We start from the raw sequence: 17,971 nt of genomic DNA on the forward strand, positions 1-17,971 counted from the left end.
AGTCATTAGTCATCCCCTGACTGGTAAAATAAGCTCGTGACTTCCAAACTCCATGCCTAAAGTTGGCAACACGAACTTCCCATAAAAACTTCCAATGAAACGCTGAGGTCTAAAGTGTTTTCTCAGATTTTAGGAGGCTCCTGCAAATCCACAGCCAACTGTAGGGCGCACGACCGTTTTCACAGTATTACGGTAATTAGTAAACGGTAAGTGGAGTTTTATCCAAAATGTCGAAATCGTTGTTTTAATTTCTTTCTTCAGAGTTTTCCCGGCCGTGATCTGCATTTGTGCAATAAATAATTGTAATCATCTCCACCGACAAAAATAATAATTATAAATGAGAATCCTGATGATCTATGAGACTGATTGTTTTGCGCTACAGATGAATTTCGTAAACATCTATGTGAAAATGACGCAGACTTTAGCGGGGGACGCTGATGCTTTTAAGCCTTTGTCTCCCTCCCTCCCTGCCTGCCTGTCTCCACACAGCCTCCTCCCCCTCTGAACAAACTGGATGACCATCCCCGGATCACCCTGACTCCATCAGAGTCACAGCGCGGTTCAGTGGGTGCGGATCGGGACGCGCAGCGGGAGCTTCGAGGATTTCGGATTAAAAACCAGCGCCAGCTATGAACACCTACAGCATTAAGCAGAAGTAAACGGAGCTGTGTCACACCGTCAACACAACGCGTCGAGGATGAACACCGCCGCCGCCACAGGATCGGCTTCTTGCCGTTTCGCCCACTATTTTGTTGTGTGTGGAGTGGACACGGAGACGGGCCTGGAGCCGGACGATGGAGCAGGTAGATGATATTTAAGGACAAAAAGACACACCCGCCAATACACAGATACGCAGCATGTTATGTTGGATGACAACATTAGCCAGGTTATATATTTAGTAATTCATATAGGCCTATTTGTGTTGCCCAATTGTGTCTCTGTTTGTGTGGGGAGGGGTGACAGCCATTTAAATATGATTTTTCTTCTCCCTGTCAGTGCTCTAAATAATATGTGTGAGCAGCCTGTGCAGAATATCCTCAAATATATGAAAAATGTGATAAATATAAGGTTATATTTGGGCAGGATTTGTACATGTCTCTGAGCATGTAGTATCAGTTGGATGTGAAAGCAAAGACAAATGATGTGCATTGTATCATTTCCCAATCAGTCTTAAGCCATTGAAAGGAATATTTCTGATATATTGTCTTTTGTATCCCAGGTGCGGTCTGTTTATATTATACCCCTGTTTAGGACACATCACTTGGCGGCTGTGTTCATTGAGTTTTCATCATATTTTCAGTCTAGTATTGTGTCACATTAGATTTTATTTTATGGTTTCTGCAAGTCATCTACTGCTACACCTGCCTCGGGATCACAGGAGAGAAAGGGCAGAATCGAGGGAAAACAGCAGCGTCCTAATTCTGCTCGTTAAAGCTGTAACACAGCTGGAACATCCAGGCAGGGCTGTTTGCTCCCAGAATACACTCCTCTGTGAATCAAAACGTACTGATTAATCCACGTGATTTGGGGTGGTCTCAAACAGAAAGTGACCCATCATTCTTATTTTCCTCTTTTAACCAAGAAGGTGAAAGGGATGTGATGTCATATTTTGGGCTGCGGTGAAGTCTCCTCATCTCAGTTGCTTATTGGGGTTTATTTGTGGTTGACAAGACTCTAAGAAATAGAGAAATATCAGGTGGCGTCACCTCCTTTTGCAGCCAGTTGTTGACACTGAGCTGAGAACAACTCTGCCCAGGAGGCTCGTGTGACGTGCGCTGCGGTGTTTGTGAGAAAACGGTCACATCGCAGGTGTGCTGAATACCTTGAGCGTCACTTCCAGATCTGGAGCAGCAGTCACACCCTGTATTCTCCTCATCTCTGGAGCAGCTGTTGTGAAACAGCTCCTCATGGGGGGGCTTTTAGCAGACATGCTTGTTGTGTTTTTTTGCTCTTTGTTTTGTTTTGTTTTGTTTTAAAGCTCTAATTAACCACTGGGTTAGAAAGCTGCCTCCTTGGCTACTGTCTCTGAGCTACACCATTGTACTTATGTAACAGCAGGTCATCGCAGACCCATCGCTGCAGGGGGGCTCTGCTCCTTTAAAGGATTTCTCTCCCTGTGTGAGGGTTTTTCTCCTTTACTCACAAGTATTCCACAAGTTATAGCCCACTATGTGCTCTAAATGTGTCCCATATACAGTTCCTCTTTCTGTGAGAGTGTGTAATTGGTGAATGCCCACCGAGAGACAATCTGCCCTTGTTAGCCTCTCAATACATGCCACTGTGTTTCTGCAGCCTAATCAGATTTCACATGACGTTGCCTGTTGGAATGCTGAATGGCCGACGCTTCAGCGCCCGTGCAGGCACGATGATGGTTACATAGGGGAGAGATATGACATCAGTGGAGTAGTCCCTGATCGCACAGAGCGAGCTTTATTGTGCAGGGAGATGTAAAGCCTATATCTCATTATATAATTAGACATTCTGCTTGATTCATTTGGGTTTTTTTTTTTCAACATATTTTTAGGCACTTGGTGCTTTCTTTGTTCCTGAGCTTCAAGTCTAAGATAAAAACCAAAATTTCTTTTCTTTTTTTGGTCGTGCGAGTCACCTTCAGTGGTCAGGCGCATCAGTGGTGGAGTGATTTAAAGTGTCATCAGTCAGTACCAGCTGACACGCCTGTCATTTTAATATCTCTCTACTTTTTATGCCTGCTCATGTCATGGTGTGATGAATGGGACAGCAAAGGTAATTTAGTTGGTGAAAGTGATGGATGTCTGTCTTTATTGGCTGCTCACTGGTGGCTGATGGAGTTGGCCTGTTTTAGGGACAGTGGAATGAATATGAAACACTAAAAACAAGACACGGCTGATATTAAAGTGACCATTGTAATGAATTTGGATACTTGGATGAGACATTCGTCACTGTTTTTGTGACAAATCGGTGTGAAAATGATAGTTATTCTCACGCCTACAGATGATGTAAAGCATCCAGCACATTTCTTGGATCTAGTGAGTCTGTTAATGTGCTAATTACAGGCCTTTAAGCTTTCATTCAAACACTAAAACAAACCTCCCTCCACTCCACCTCCCCTTGCTCTGTTACCCCGTGAAACACACACAGGCTGCATCTACGTCTGTGAAAGCTGTTTGGTGGGAACCCGTGTCAGGAGGAGAGCCGGGGGGGGTGGCGGTTTAATTAGGTCAGCTGATAAAACCCAGGCTGACGTAACCTGTGACGAGCACAAAAGCTTTGTCTCGATGGCGATCATCGAGGCCACGGCGGAAATGGAAACCATGGCAACTCCTTCAGCGATGCTCAGTTGTGCCTCTCAGCGCCGACACTAATTTGTATTCTTAGTAAAGAACACTGCCATTCCCGCCCCGCGTCACTCTCGTCCATTAGCTGTCTCCCACCTACCGGTCTGAGTCAGTTTGACTTGAAGTGGCTCGCTCCTCGCTCTGCCTGCAGCGCAGTTTCTTGAGGTGGCGTGCGTCATTTCGTGGGCAGGTGATGTGGATGTTCCTGAAGGGTCGAATGAGTGCTGCAGAGCTGGTTTGGCATTTACAGATGATTTTGTTCTTGTGCAGCGATTCCAGTGAATGTCTCTGAGAGTTGATGGTGTGCTAGTAAAGCAGGGAACACAAAGAAGAGTACTGTTCAAGGGCATCCCCCTTAGAAAGAGGATAAATAATGAAAGTACCTCGCTGATTACCCTCTGTGAATCATACACCCGTTCTTTTATTTATTCATTTATTTATTTTTTTGCTGCAGCTTCATCTACTCGCACAGACAGCATTTTGTATGTAACCCGGGATAGAAGCTGACACATGGTGCCGAGATTTAAAAAAGAGATACTTTAACCACACGAGGCAATGCATGTGTTCACTGCAGCAATTTATGTGGGATATAGTTCTCTTGCATGCACTTTGAATTCAGCACCTCTTATCAGTTTAAAGAGTTCCCTTCTGCAGTGTCAGGGATGAGGCTTGTTGCATTGCTTTTCTTTATGCTAATGAGTTGAGTTACATAACTCTTGGAGTGGCTTTTCCCACTTTGCTGCAGCACATGAACTTCTTTTTACTATCTGTCAAGGTTGCCCTGGTCGTTTTTTATTAATCAAAGCTGCTGTCATGTTCTGATGCCCTCTGGTCTGTCCTTTCTGTCTCATTATGAATTCTGGTTCAGCATCGATCAAGGTCACCCTGCATTAATAGAATAACCTCTTTACTCAATTTGTCTGTCTGTCTGTCTGTCTTTCAGGTGAGGGCTTTGAGCACAGCCCTGTTCGACGGTCCTTCAAATCGAAGGTTTTGGCTCATTACCCTGAAAATACAGACAGGAACCCCTTCAATAAAGATGCTGTCAACATGGTGAGATGTTGGATTGCACAGTGTTGGTCATTTTCTGTTACATCTGCAGCTGAAGGACAAGATGTGCCTGTTAGAAGGCCAAATGATTTTGTTGCTCTTTCAGCTATTGATGGAGAATAATGGAAGAGGCAAAGTCAGCTGGAGGGAAGTGTAATAGGAGTTACGTGCTGGCTTATTTTCTGCCCCTTTTCATCAGTCTTGCTTTCATCTAAACATGCAAAACAGGTCTGGATGATGAGAGCAGCATCAGCCTCACAGTTACATGAGTAATCAGACGGAGTGGAATCAGTGTTGGTTTGTTCTAGACCATTTCATATATTGTGCAAAAGCACCTTCCTCTGGCTTTGCTTTATTTTTTGGGGTCTTTTTAAGCATGTCATTTTATGTAGCTAATCCACACTTTTTCCCCCCCAGGGGTGGATTTTTGCTCTGATTACATTGTAGGACAAAATCAAGCCTATGCTAGCACAAGAATATTTAAAATAATTGCCATTTTTGATGGCGGCAAACTTCAGTTTTATCAGGTTGAAGTGTCTGGAGGATGGAGGATGCTGATGTTTGCTGTTGTATATTTTGGTTTAACCCTCCATTTATATACTTTTTGAGGTCGGTATTGAACATTGTCACTCTGTACTAAAACATCTCTTGTTTTCTCTCCTCTGTCCTCCAGCTCTGCATGCCCAGAGGGCTGTCCTTTCGCACTCAAGCAGACAGACTCGATCCTCAGTTTCACTCGTTTACGATTTCTTTCGACGATGGCACGCGTTCCTACGGCTTTGTTCACACCTTCTACGAGGAGGTGACCAGTCCTCAGATTATCACTGCCATGCAGACACTCTGTCAGATGCACCATGTGGAGCACCACTCCTCTTCATTGGCCTCCTCTCCCTCATCCTCCTCTTCCTCTGCCTCCTCACCCTCCACCTCCAGTATGGACTCACTTGCGAGCAGCTTGGATGAGTCAGACGCCGAGTCTCTGGCTGGGGTGTCTGGCTGCCTCGGATGTGTAGGCTCCTTCGATCCAACGCGAGACACCCTGTATGTGTCCAAAGCCCTCTGCCTCGTCACGCCGCTCCCTTTTCTTCAAGCTTCACGACAGTTTCTGGTTCAGCTCCACCAGGCTGTGACGTCACAGACAGCCCCACCACTCCCTCTAGAGAGCTACATCCATAACATCTTGTACGAGGTGCCGTTGCCTCCACCTGGAAGGTCGCTGAGGTTCCATGGGGTGCAAGGGCCCATCCTTTGCCAGCGGCCCGGGCCAGGTGAGCTTCCTTTGGGGGAGTATCCTCTTGGAGATGCGTTCTCCCTCCTGGGTGTGGACAGCATGGTGAAACTACTTACCTGTGCACTTCTGGAGACACAAGTCCTGCTTTACTCTTCAGGTAAGCACTGAAATTACAGATTTTATGCATGCAAGATATTTTGGCATGTAACAGGAAAAGCAAAGCCGTAATTAGGAAAATAAATGACAGCTGAGTCTCACGCAGCTGCTTCAGTTTCAAGCTCCTGGTGCTGTGCGTGCTTGCTTTATGTCCATGTGTTGACTTATTCATGTTCATAAAATGTGTTGTTTCATACTATGACCACCATAATCATCATTAAGGAGGCTCAGCCACCATGTTAGGTTTTTCTTAGTGGCCAAGTTTGGACAAGAGGGTTAGGGTTAGATAGGGAGTGCTACGTTATCAGTTAATGCCAATTAATTTGGTTAGATAGCTGCATCCATAGACTGTATGGGGACAGATACCTGCCATGGTAAGTAACAGACAAGGTAAACAATATAATGTGTAACTTCAAGCTTAAGTAGTTTTTAAAGGGATGATTTCAATAAAAAAATAACTGCAACATAAATTCGCTGTAGATCCTAAAGCCATAAGCAGGTTGTAAAAAGTCTTTTATTGCTGTAAAGTTTGCATTTTAACACAGGTGTCTGCAGGGATAGACTACAGACTGTACTTAAAAGATGGACATCATCACGGTGATGTCACCCACTGGTTTCTAAACTCTGTATTTCGTGTTTAGGAACCAGAAGTGACCATATTTGGGCAAGAGGGTGGAGAGTTAACATGTCACTCAGAGATCATATCAAGTCTGTTTGTTGACATCATTAAAATATTGATTTAACTTTTGAAGCGCACACATGCTGGATATGAAAAACATTTATAATGACACCTTTGAACTCTAATAATAATGACTGCACATACAGAAAAGCAGCTGTTCTTTGTATTTAACACAATAATATGACATGAAGCCTGCAAGTGGTTTGTCCTAAAACAAAAAGTAGTGGGAAAGCCCAGCCTATGTGTGCATAGTTCTAGGATCGAGGGGGTGCTGGGTTTGACAGATGGGTTTTTGTGGGTAAATTTTGGAAGCTCTGACAGTGCAGCTTAGTGATATGGTGATGAGACCTCCGTAGTCATTAACTGTGCTGTGTAACAGGAATATGAATGAGCTCAGAGACGGCTTAACGCTTTGTTCGGATGTCTCTGTATACAGACTACCAGCGTTTGATGACCGTGGCAGAGGGCATCAACACACTGCTGTTCCCATTTCAGTGGCAACACATCTACCTGCCCATCATTTCTGCTCCACTACATCACCTGCTCGACGCTCCTGTGCCATTCCTGATGGGTATCCAGCGCAGAGATGGAGCTCAGCGATCCTCCCTCAATCTGCCACATGAGGTACATCACTCAGAGGGAAAATTATGCGTAAATGTCTTTGCCGTTTCCCGTGTGAATGTACCAGTCAAAACTGCAGGATGCAGACATTTTAATAGAAGCTAAAATAAAAGGATCTAAAAATATACCATAAAACTTAGACGATCTTGCAGCCATTTGCTTATCCGCTCCATGGTTCATGGAGCGCACCCTTTGCCTCCAGCATGTCGAACTGGGGTGATGCATTTCCTCTGAGCTGCCTCCCCCTTTCAAATCCAATCCTGCATCCCAGATCACTTTATGCTGCATGAATATCTTGCCTCTGAAGCTTCTTTGAAGTCTCTCTGCCCCAGAAAAGAGGCAGCGGTAAGACAGCTCTGAGGGGATGAAAGCAAAAGTGCAGAGCTCCAGAAATGCAGAATAATGGGGCTGGATGAATTATTAAACAGAATTAGAGCTCACCACTTATTTCCCCCAAGGCCCTGCAATTTGAAGAAAATGAGGAACATCTTAATCATACATATTTGAGTGTTTGCAGTTAATTAGTAGTCCTTCATTTTGATATGCATTAAAAAATCCAGTGTGTCCACTGATCCGAAGAATAATCAGGAAACAGAGCATAACTTAATTCTGGTGAAATAAACGTTTGTGTAGTCTCTGAATGTGAAACAACCCTCCCCGACTATTCTTTCTCCTCTTTGTCTTGTTTGGTTTAAAGATGTGTTAAAAAACAAAACCAAACACTTGGAAGTGATGGCACTTGGAGGAAGGATGAAGCTGAACAGAGTCGACTTTAACAGTCCATTCTGCAGTTCATCTCCCCTGAGGCTAAAAACTCACTGCCGGAGGTCACTGCTGAAGGTCGTGTGGCTGCTGACTGTCGAGCACTGCTGAGCTCCGCTGCTGCTTACAGAGGCAGTTTTAAAAAATAATCTTTCTGTGGTTTGTTGCTTGGCAACTTTATGGGCACAGTTGTTTTTTATTTTTTTGCAAAGGTTTCACATCGCTATCGCCGACTGATATTGCACTTTCCACATTGTCTCCTGTTGCAACGATAACAGATAATCTTTCACATGCTAATATCCTGTTTGCGTTTTTGCACTTATCAAAGTGAAATGCTAAGAATCTATTAATTGTGTGTAAATCTCCATCTCAGAGCTTAATTAGAGGGTAAAGCTCAACTCACTCTGTCTGGATGAGATAACTGTCTGTACATTGTGACAGGATAAACCTATTATGATTATCTGATTGATGGGCAAACTGAAAATTGTTTGTCGTATTGTAACTGTCTGGTTTGTCTCATATTCTAACACAGGCTAACCTGTGCTTCGTGGACATTGACAACCACTGCGTCGAAGCTCCTGAAGACCTTCCCCAGTTTCCGGATCAGACTGAACTCATTCAGGAACTGAGTGAGGTGTTGTTGCAATTTGGGCTGCCTCCACAGGGCGGTGTGATCGCTAAGCCCACGACCGCCTCTTCCTCCTCCCCTCGGCTAAGCAGCCTGGTGCTGGAGGATCTGATGGAGGACAGAAGGAACGGGAACCTCGGAGGCGAGGAGTTGGCGGTGCTGGAGAGGCTGCAGGCTCTGGCGAGGAGGTGTGGAGGAGGAAAGATGTCAGATGGAGGGAAGACACTGGGACACGTGTTTGAGGAGGAGGAGGAAGAACTGAAGGCTGCAAAGCTGAATATTCAGCTGAGGGAGGTGTTTGCAGGACGTTTTGCTGCAATGTTTGGCAGATATGATGACTTCGTCATCCACAGCGCTCTGGATTTGGACTCTTGGTTGACTAACCGAGAGGGGATGTTCAACTTTGATAAGGTACTTTAGTGGATGACTGACTGATAGATTGCATTTATCTGAAATAAGTCATATTATTGTTATATCTTCATTCAGTAAACCCCTGCTTTTCAATGTTTTAGGGTTCCTTTCTCTCCGTTCAGCCAGCGAGCCACTTGCACTTCTTGTCCCGGTTCTTGGAGACATCCATGTTTTCTTCTTTTGTGGATGGGAAGGTTATATCTCGCTGGGCAGATAGGGAGCCACTACAGCAGCTGTTCGACAGCCGTTTAGAGCGAGAACGACTGTATGACACGGGGAGCGAAGATTCCTGTAGTTGTCTTTACAGGAAATGCACTACCCTCTTTGAATCAGGTACTGTGAAGGTGCCCAGGATCACAAAGGGATGGGGGGGAAAGTGAAATGTGGCATGAAACATTTTACATGTTCTTATAAGTCTTATTATTATTATTATTATTATTATTATTATTATTATTATTATAAATACTGTACTGTCCAACAAGGAGCACATACAAACACCAGTTTAGATGTTGGCGTCCTAACGAGAGCTGACTTTATTTTCATAGATATTCATGCAAATTGGACAGTAAAGTTTATATGCTGAGATAAGTTATTAGCTCCTGTAAGTTTAGTGGAGCTCTGACAAGCGCTAATATATATGCATACACAAATAAAGGAGCCTCATCGTCATTTTAATAATTACATATAGTAATTTAAATAAGCTGGACATGCTAATGAAACCCTGTGATAAGCCACTGGTAACTTATTATTATTATTATTATTATTATTATTATTATTATTATTATTATTATTATTATTATTAATAATAATAATATTAATAATAATAATATATAATAATAATATATAATAATAATAATAACAATAATAATAACAATAACAATAATAATAATAATAATAATAATAAATCTTTAAATGGGTACTGTCATTGCAAAGAGGGACTTATGTATTTAAAAAATTTAATTAAATTAGAAAAAAACACTACAGTTTAAGGACACACACACACATAAAGCATAAATATACAGTATATATATATATATATATATATATATATTTTTTTTTTTTTTAGATATTTTATGAAAGTGATACTTGTAAACTAATGGAATAGCAAAAATGTTCTGAATCACATTTTGTGTTATATTAGATCATCTCAATGCATATTTGAGATTCAGGTATTTGTTTTAGTTTGATATTACAAACCACAATTTGCTAGCAAAGGTTAGTGCTGCTCTCCCAAAGTGTGGGGTAGGATTAGGGTTAAGACTTTGATCCCAGAGGGTTAAGGAAGGACCACTGTTGTATTTCTAATAGGACAAACTGAGAGTGAAACGTGCTAGTGCACTGTGGCGCACCGAGGCTTCAAAGAAGGTGGGAAATGCATGCATATAAACAATGTCAGCTTGATCAAGTCCAGACAAAAAAAATGTAAAGTCGTTCCAGGTGGGTCTTAGAAGTAATTATAACACTCAGCACAGTTCCAGTTTTATAAACATCAAGGGTTTAGATGTTGAAAGTAGGCTGGATACTTTCAGGTGACTGAGTGAGTTGCATACACTGTGTTTTACTAGACTTCAAAACAAGCACAAATTGTATAGTTTATTCATTGCGTGTGGAAGTAAGGAGGACCAGGAGTGGACCCCTGTGGAACACCTATGATAATACAAGGGGGGCACTGAGTTTTATCTGAAACCCTTTATTAGACTCTTCCATACCAGCTGAACGCAGTTATTTCAGTACAATAGCATGATCACATGGTTTAGATAGGTCTGTAAAATGTGCAAAATATCCATGACTTTAGTTGTATTTTAAGTAGATGCCTGACGCTGTTTCACCAATGGTTTTTCCAGAATATAATTAGGATATAGCAAAAATATTAAAGGAAATCTGAGCAAAATTATGCAATGAAGCTGGATGCCAGATTTCGCAGAGGGAATCTGCAAATCTGACACCATCTGCCCGTCTGTTTGGGTTTATATGGTGATTATGCTGCTTGGCCTTTCTCTCCCTTTTGTGATAAGCACTGAGGATTTTGCATAAACTGTGCTTAGGGGGATTCTTGCACCAGGTTATGCAGCCATATAAACTGTAATTCATTCAACATTACTGAAACAAAATAAAAACCAAATTACCTGGTGGATAACTGGAACACAAAAAGCAATGGGATCGAATGAAATGTAAGGGGGAAAAGATGGGTAGAACTAGTAAATTAGAGAAGAATGAGGCACATGCTGGTCTGTGAGCATTATATAAGCAGAGGACAGCAGGGCTCTGTGTCCTGTGAAAACTGCTGCAAAGCTGCAGCTTTGAAGTGGTGCCAGCCTTTCATCTCTGTGGCTGGTCTGTGGCATTGTTCACAATTCACAAAGTCCATACGTTAGACTCCAGAATAACATAACATGGTTACTTTCTTTTATACTGTGTTAGGGTGTTATGCACAAGCCATTCATGGAAATAACTAATTTAATTGAAATGTGAAATCCCTTTAAAAATTAATTAATTAATACAAATGAAAACAAACAAAAATAAATGTTTTTTTGTTCACTTTTTTCTCTGCAGGTCAGACCATCGAGCGGAGGCTGCTGAAGGCCGACCACACAGCCATACACCCCCACCTGCTGGACATGAGGATTGGCCAGGGTCGTCATCACCCGGGCTACTTCCCTAAGCTGCAGGCGGATGTCCTTGCCCAGGCACAGAACACCAACAAGTGAGATTCGTTTCCTGCTGTTATTAAGATTAAATTAAAATCTGTTTCTAGTGAGTAATGAAAATAATTAAAACTTTATTTCCAGGCGTGACTGGTTTACTCTGACTTGTGTAAAATTATGGATTTTATTTTGCTGTGTCATCAGGTGGTCCAGTCGTGTCACAGCCTCTCGTAGGTCTGAACCCAAGAGATCCACAGTTTCTGATCAGTCAGGAGTGGACAACGAGCAGAGACAGGTACCTACAGTGTGTGTGTCAAAAAACACACACACAGATTAGCATGCAGGCTTCAAGGGGTGTGTGTCTAATATGTTACCTGTTTATTCAACAGAAATACACCTTTGCGAGGAAGAATCTCCGCCAGTCTAAACTACTTGACCTGACGCCTCAAGCTATCACTCAGACGCACCGGGAGTTTGTTGATGGGCTGCTCAGCGAGTGTCGTCTAAAGGTAAGCGCTCTCGTTAGGTGCTTAAAATAGGAATGTTCCTAATTATTTTACTCAAGGTTAATGCAAAAATCTTCTTCTTTTTAGACCAAACGGATGCTGAAGGAAAGGATGGGGAAGGAGAGTGTGGAACTGGGTCAAGGAGAGGCCAGCATCACAGGCCTGCAGGAAAACACACTCATCCACGGCCTGTGTGACCTGCTGGAGAGAACATGGGGCCACGGTCTGCAGGTGAAACAGGTGAGCTCACGTGGCATGCTAAGACCGCGCTGTATGTCTCCATGTGAAGAGACTGCCTAGAAAAATGTCTGGAATGGCAGATGATTGCATGCATGCTGGAAATTAACTACTGCTTATTGTGAACAGGGGAAGTCTGCTCTTTGGTCCCATTTGCTTCACTACCAAGCTGCCCAGGGTAAGACGGAGGCACCAGCTGAGTCTCCAGGTCAGAGCACAGCCCCCCGTCTGTACTGAGCTACTTTTGGAAATCACTGAAATAAGAATGGACTCATAATTGGTGCTTTTTCTGCCTTTTCAGGATCTAACTGTTCAGACCAGAGAACAGTTGATGATGGCGCTTTGCCCCTGAGAGGATCGTTAATACAGGATATGAGGTAATGAGGCAGTTGATGAAAGGGGCTTTTAGTTTTCTAGATGACCTCAGAGGATATTATTAGTGTAAAAGTTGAATATTGCAGCTCCTTTTAGCTGGTCTGTCGTTCTTCCAGGTTTATCCAGACCATGAGTGAGGGTCTGTCTGATGTGGGTCAGGCCCGAGCCTGGATCCACCTGGCTCTAGAGAAGAAAATACTATCCCAACACCTCAAAGAGCTGCTCACAAATCAGGAGCTGCTCCGGTAAGAGTTCACAGTTGATAAATAAACAGAAATATTGCTTTTTTATTAATTTAGTTTGCAGTATCACTGATATTGTTCTCTCTTGGGCCCCTGACAGGCAGCTGTACAAACCTCATGCATTCCTGCTCTGCGAGGAAGAAAGGGAGCAGTTTTTGTTCCACCTGCTCTCTCTAAACACCGTGGACTACCTCTGCTTTACACGTGTCTTCACCTCAGTCTGTAAGTCATGCGAGCTTGAACAGCAGAAAAAATTTTCTTTTGTGCTGTTTATTACGACAACCACACTAACTTCCTCCTTATTAACACGGATTAAAAGTGTCCCTGCAAAAAGACCCTCCCTCCAGACATCAAAGAGAAAACATGAAACCTAATGCCAAAATATATTGCAAGAAGAGTTGGGCAGTGGATAAAAAAAAGAGGGACAAATGCATAAAACGTGATTTTGCGTGTCTCTCTCTAGGTATTCCATATCGTGTTGTTATAATACCCATGAAGAAGCTGAGCATCGCCATGGCAACAGTTGATCCTTGGGTGTGTGTGTCAGGAGAGTTGGGCGATTCTGGAGTTAGACAGATCCCAAAGAATACACAAGAAATTTTTTTCCAGGTTGGTATTCATCCCTCTGTTGTAACATCACAGCCGATGGAGACACAAACACAGAGAGCTGCTCTTACTGTGATTTGTGGTTTTGATTTCAGTGCAAGAACCTGGGCAGGCTGAGCACTCTGCAGCTGGGACAGGAGAACTCGGGCCTGCTGGCCAAGTGTCTCATTGACTGCGTGATGGTGTACAATGAGATTACAGGGCACACCTACAAGTAAGATTCGTCCTCTGATATTCTTCGGTCGTTGAAAGCTGCGTTTGACCTCGCACAGCATTTGATACTATGTTTATGAACATCAGCTCACAGGCTGATAGTGTGTTAAAAATATAATAAAGGCTAGATGATCCAGCTGTTCAAAATCTGATGTCTGAAATCTCTAAACACTTTAACCCAAAGGTTGCTTAGAAAAGCTGATGTAGAAAGTATGTAGCTGTTTTATGCAGAGGAAAAAGACTCTGTGAATTTGAATTTTCAAACCACTTTGATAGCTGAAGTTACATTATCTATAATATGTTTGTTTTTTGTTTTTTTTTTCGTTTTGACCCTAATGACTGCCTCAAGTTAAAACACAAAACCGTAGCAGATAATAGAAGGCTCTCCCTTCAGCCAAATCCTTCATTTTATTTTATTTTTTTATGTAGTCTTTATTCGTTTTTAAAATCTTGAATACAATGTAACGCTCAGTCTTTGTTTCTTGGAAGGTTCCCTTGCGGCCGATGGCTTGGTAAAGGCGTGGGGGACGGCAGCTTGGAAAGAGTCCTCATTGGTCAGCTGGTGTCACCTGGTGCGGAGGAGGATGCTGGAAGGTTGACAGGGACACCTCCTCCGGAGCTGGCCTCTCCTTCTCAGAGTGTGCGGACAGTCCTCGGATCACTTGGCAGCCGTAGCAGTACGTCCTGACAAAGAACACATTCTTTAGCACAATAGTTGACCTACTTGTTGAACGAGCAGATGATTCTGCTCCTGGATCACCTTTCTGTTCCCCTCTTAGTTTCATTATTCATCCTCGTGTTCCTGTTGCTAACTGCACTTCATTCATCTTCTCAGGGATGCCGTTTGTTGAAGTACAAGAGGACATGAGGGAGGCGGTAAATAACCTTGTGAAGCATTTCCACAAACCTGAACAAGAGGTGTGTGTATGCGTGTGTGAGACAAGTGCTATATTCGTTTTACTTGCCGGCTCACTAAGCTGAAAGGGTGACAAAATAGTTAATGCAGACAGGAGAATATTTGCAGCAACTGTCAGCCTCCCGCTGTGTTATTTTTATCTATAACATGGTTCATTACCCCGGCCTCTCCAGCGCGGGCCTCATTTGTTTCTCTTGTGTATCAGGCTAGCCTTTCTCATCTCCGTTAAGAGCACAGCAGAGACCTGATGCATCACTTGAGTTTGGCTATAAAAGGCTTCTAATTCATTTTAATAACGTCTTTAGTACACAAGCTTTAATGTACATGCATACGTTCTGTTTACTTTAACAAATATGAGACCGTTATAAACAGTAACATGAGCTTTTGTTTGAAGTAGGTCTATTAACTCTCTGCTCCCATTCCTATCACCCCAGAGGGGAAACCTGACAGTCTTGCTGTGTGGTGAAGGAGGTCTGGTGCTTTGTTTGGAGAAGTTCCTCCTCCATGGTCTCAAATCCAACCGACTTTTTCAGAGGAATGTGTTCGTTTGGGACTTTGTGGGTAAGTGTAAATCAAAGAGGTGACGTCTATTTCCTGTCTTGATCTAGTGGGGAGTTAATCTGCATCTCAAGTTGCAAACTAAACTAAAAAGGGCCACCAATGCTTTCCCACAGAAAAGGCCGTGGCTTCCATGGAGACTGCTGATCAGATGGGTGACCTGCACGGATCAACACTGACAAAGGGCCCGCCCTGCGACCTGCTGTGCCACTACGTCAGTACCATCAACGCCTCTCCTAGAAATATTGGAAAAGAGGGCAAATTCCAACTTTTTGTCTGTCTGGGAATTAGGTGAGCAGATTTTGAAACTCCCTTTGAAATCTGAATTGATGTTGTAAGAAAACATTTTGCAAGACACCCTCGTTCCTCAGGTGGAAGATGTTGTTAAAGCAATCACAGGCAGGAAGGTTATTTTCTTTTCTATTCTTTTATATAAAGCAGAATAATTTAAGCGGTCGTTGTCGTCTTCTTCTGCTTTTGGCCAGATCATCTGTATCCATCTCACCCTGTCCCTAGCATCCTCCTCTGTCACACCAACCATCTGCATGTCCTCCTTCACTACATACATGAATCTTCTCTGTGGTCTTCCTCTTTTTTTTCTTCCCTGGCATCTCCAAATTTATTGTCCTTTCTTCCACATATCCACTGTCCCTCCTGTGTCTAAATCATCTGGCCTCTTAACTTTGTCTTCAAACTGCTTAAACTGAGCTGTCCTTCAGATGCACTCATTTTTAATCTTGTCTGTCTGAGTCACTCCCATTGAAGATCTTAGTATCTTCAGCTCCACCTCCATTTGTTTCCCGTTTGTGCTACCACCTTCAAACCATACATCATAGCAGTTTGCAATGATAACAGTATAGTAGCTCAAGAATATTATTAAAGTTTAAGAATCATAGTTGACGCCCTGAATACAATTGACCTTGCAGTGCTTGAAAGCTTCAGCACGTTCTACAAACTTTATTTATGACCCCGTTATTGACCATCGGTGTTCTCGTCTTGGCAGGGACCGGCTTCTCTCTCTGTGGCTCCCCCTGCTGGCAGACTGTCCCCTCACAGCTCGGACATACGAGGACGGTGCTCTGCTGCGGGACCGTGCTGCTGTACACTCCCTCTCTCGCATGCTGCACACACTAAATGATTTCGCCATCACTCTGGAGACAGCACTGGTTAAAGGAGTTGACCTCTGACCTCTGAGTTTAGCAGCTACGCTGACAGATTCAGATATTCATCTTCCCAAGAGTGGGGAAGGGAGGTACATTTGGACATTTGGCGAAATGTGACTCTGTCATATCATCACGATCAGCAAAATGGACAGTGAGCTAGACGAAACCGCTGGCAACTCAAGCACCAAACATATTGCCTTGTTCACTGATGTACATGTCTTATATACTCTGATTGCTTCAGGAAATAGTCCTGTGCTTGTTTACACTGTGAAGTTCTGTTTCCTCGAGGAGAACTGGAGGGTTATTAATAAACTCACATCTACAGTCAATATTTTCCCTGCTCACGTCATTTATACTGTACCTAACACTAGGATAACCATACCTGTCCTACTGCTGTGTTGTTTGTACTTGAATTTTAAACTAAGCACATGCATGGCCAGAATATGTTTGTTTTTTGTTTTTTATGTCTTTTGGTGTTGTATTCTCAAACGTCAGTTCTCAGGCCTTATTGTTATTACTATTATTACCATAATTATTTTTGATTTCATTTGATATTTTAGCAAATAGTCAAAACAAATTATTATACCCCTCTATAATGTTAAATTTTTATATATATATATATATATATATATATATATATATATATATATATCTTCTTCAATCTCTAGCTGTGAGAGCAGTCCCTTCTTTCGAATGTTGGAACACTGAGCTACTAGTTGTTTCGCCGTCATTGTGGATGTTGGGTATCGAAGAATCCATAGGTCCCTCATCCTATTCATGTAGCCCCTTCCGCCGGGGTTACTTGCGTAGTAGCATTCCAACAACGCCCTGTTTTCGTCCCTTGCCCACCGATGCCTTCTTGTTCCAGTAGCCCACTTTTCGTCAGGGTGCCCTGGTTCCTCAACACCTGACGCGGACCTTGTTGATCCGGGCGACGTCCGAGCCGGCATGCCTTCATATTTATCTGTCTCGCTCATGTCTGCGGTAGGCTTGCTTAGCATAGGGGGTCTAGCCTTAGGACCCTTACTGGATACAGACGCCCCAGGCAGGAATCGAACTTGCGACCCTCTGCTCCAAAGGCGTGTAGTCTAACCACTACGCTATCCAGCTGATGGCCCCAACTGACCGAGTGCTCAGTGAATACCTCAGGCAGCAGAAACCCAAGAAAGAGGAGGGAGACGAGGAACCATCATGGAAGGACAGGCCCCTGCACGGTATGTACCACCGGCAGATAGAGGAGGTGGCTGATATCCAGAAATCCTACCAGTGGCTGGACAAAGCTGGACTGAAAGACAGCACAGAGGCACTAATCATGGCAGCACAAGAACAAGCTCTGAGCACAAGATCCATAGAGGCTGGGGTCTATCACACCAGGCAAGACCCCAGGTGCAGGCTGTGTAAAGATGCCCCAGAGACAATCCAGCACATAACAGCAGGGTGCAAGATGCTAGCAGGCAAGGCATACATAGAACGCCATAACCAAGTGGCCGGCATAGTGTACAGGAACATCTGTGCGGAGTATAACCTGGAAGTCCCGAGGTCAAAATGGGAGATGCCCCCAAGGGTGGTGGAGAATGACCGAGCTAAGATCCTGTGGGACTTCCAGATACAGACGGACAAAATGGTGGTGGCTAACCAACCGGACATAGTGGTGG

The 17,971-nt window shown here is 43.4% G+C and overlaps 1 protein-coding gene across 2 annotated transcripts; it reads left to right on the forward strand.

Annotated features, from left to right (window-relative positions):
- Window positions 1-15: 15 nt before the first annotated feature.
- On the forward strand, window positions 16-16,645 carry LOC113026939 (DENN domain-containing protein 5B-like). Of its 2 annotated transcripts, XM_026176253.1 has the most exons (22): window positions 16-206; window positions 490-803; window positions 4,261-4,370; window positions 5,041-5,755; window positions 6,870-7,057; window positions 8,349-8,855; window positions 8,957-9,188; window positions 11,409-11,559; window positions 11,705-11,795; window positions 11,890-12,009; window positions 12,094-12,246; window positions 12,373-12,451; window positions 12,545-12,620; window positions 12,735-12,863; window positions 12,961-13,082; window positions 13,324-13,469; window positions 13,562-13,680; window positions 14,169-14,356; window positions 14,515-14,597; window positions 15,030-15,156; window positions 15,270-15,444; window positions 16,157-16,645. In XM_026176253.1, exons 2-22 carry the CDS (start codon window positions 698-700, stop codon window positions 16,338-16,340), a joined length of 3,801 nt encoding a protein of 1,266 aa, XP_026032038.1. In that variant the 5' UTR covers window positions 16-206; window positions 490-697; the 3' UTR covers window positions 16,341-16,645. The 2 variants fall into 2 exon arrangements, with proteins under 2 accessions (XP_026032038.1, XP_026032037.1); XM_026176252.1 differs by lacking the exon at window positions 16-206 and having other exon boundaries at window positions 454-803.
- Window positions 16,646-17,971: the final 1,326 nt, after the last annotated feature.

The sequence above is a fragment of the Astatotilapia calliptera genome, chromosome 7 (genome assembly GCF_900246225.1).
Source record: "Astatotilapia calliptera chromosome 7, fAstCal1.2, whole genome shotgun sequence".
In the NCBI taxonomy this organism is placed as follows: Eukaryota; Metazoa; Chordata; class Actinopteri; order Cichliformes; family Cichlidae; genus Astatotilapia; species Astatotilapia calliptera.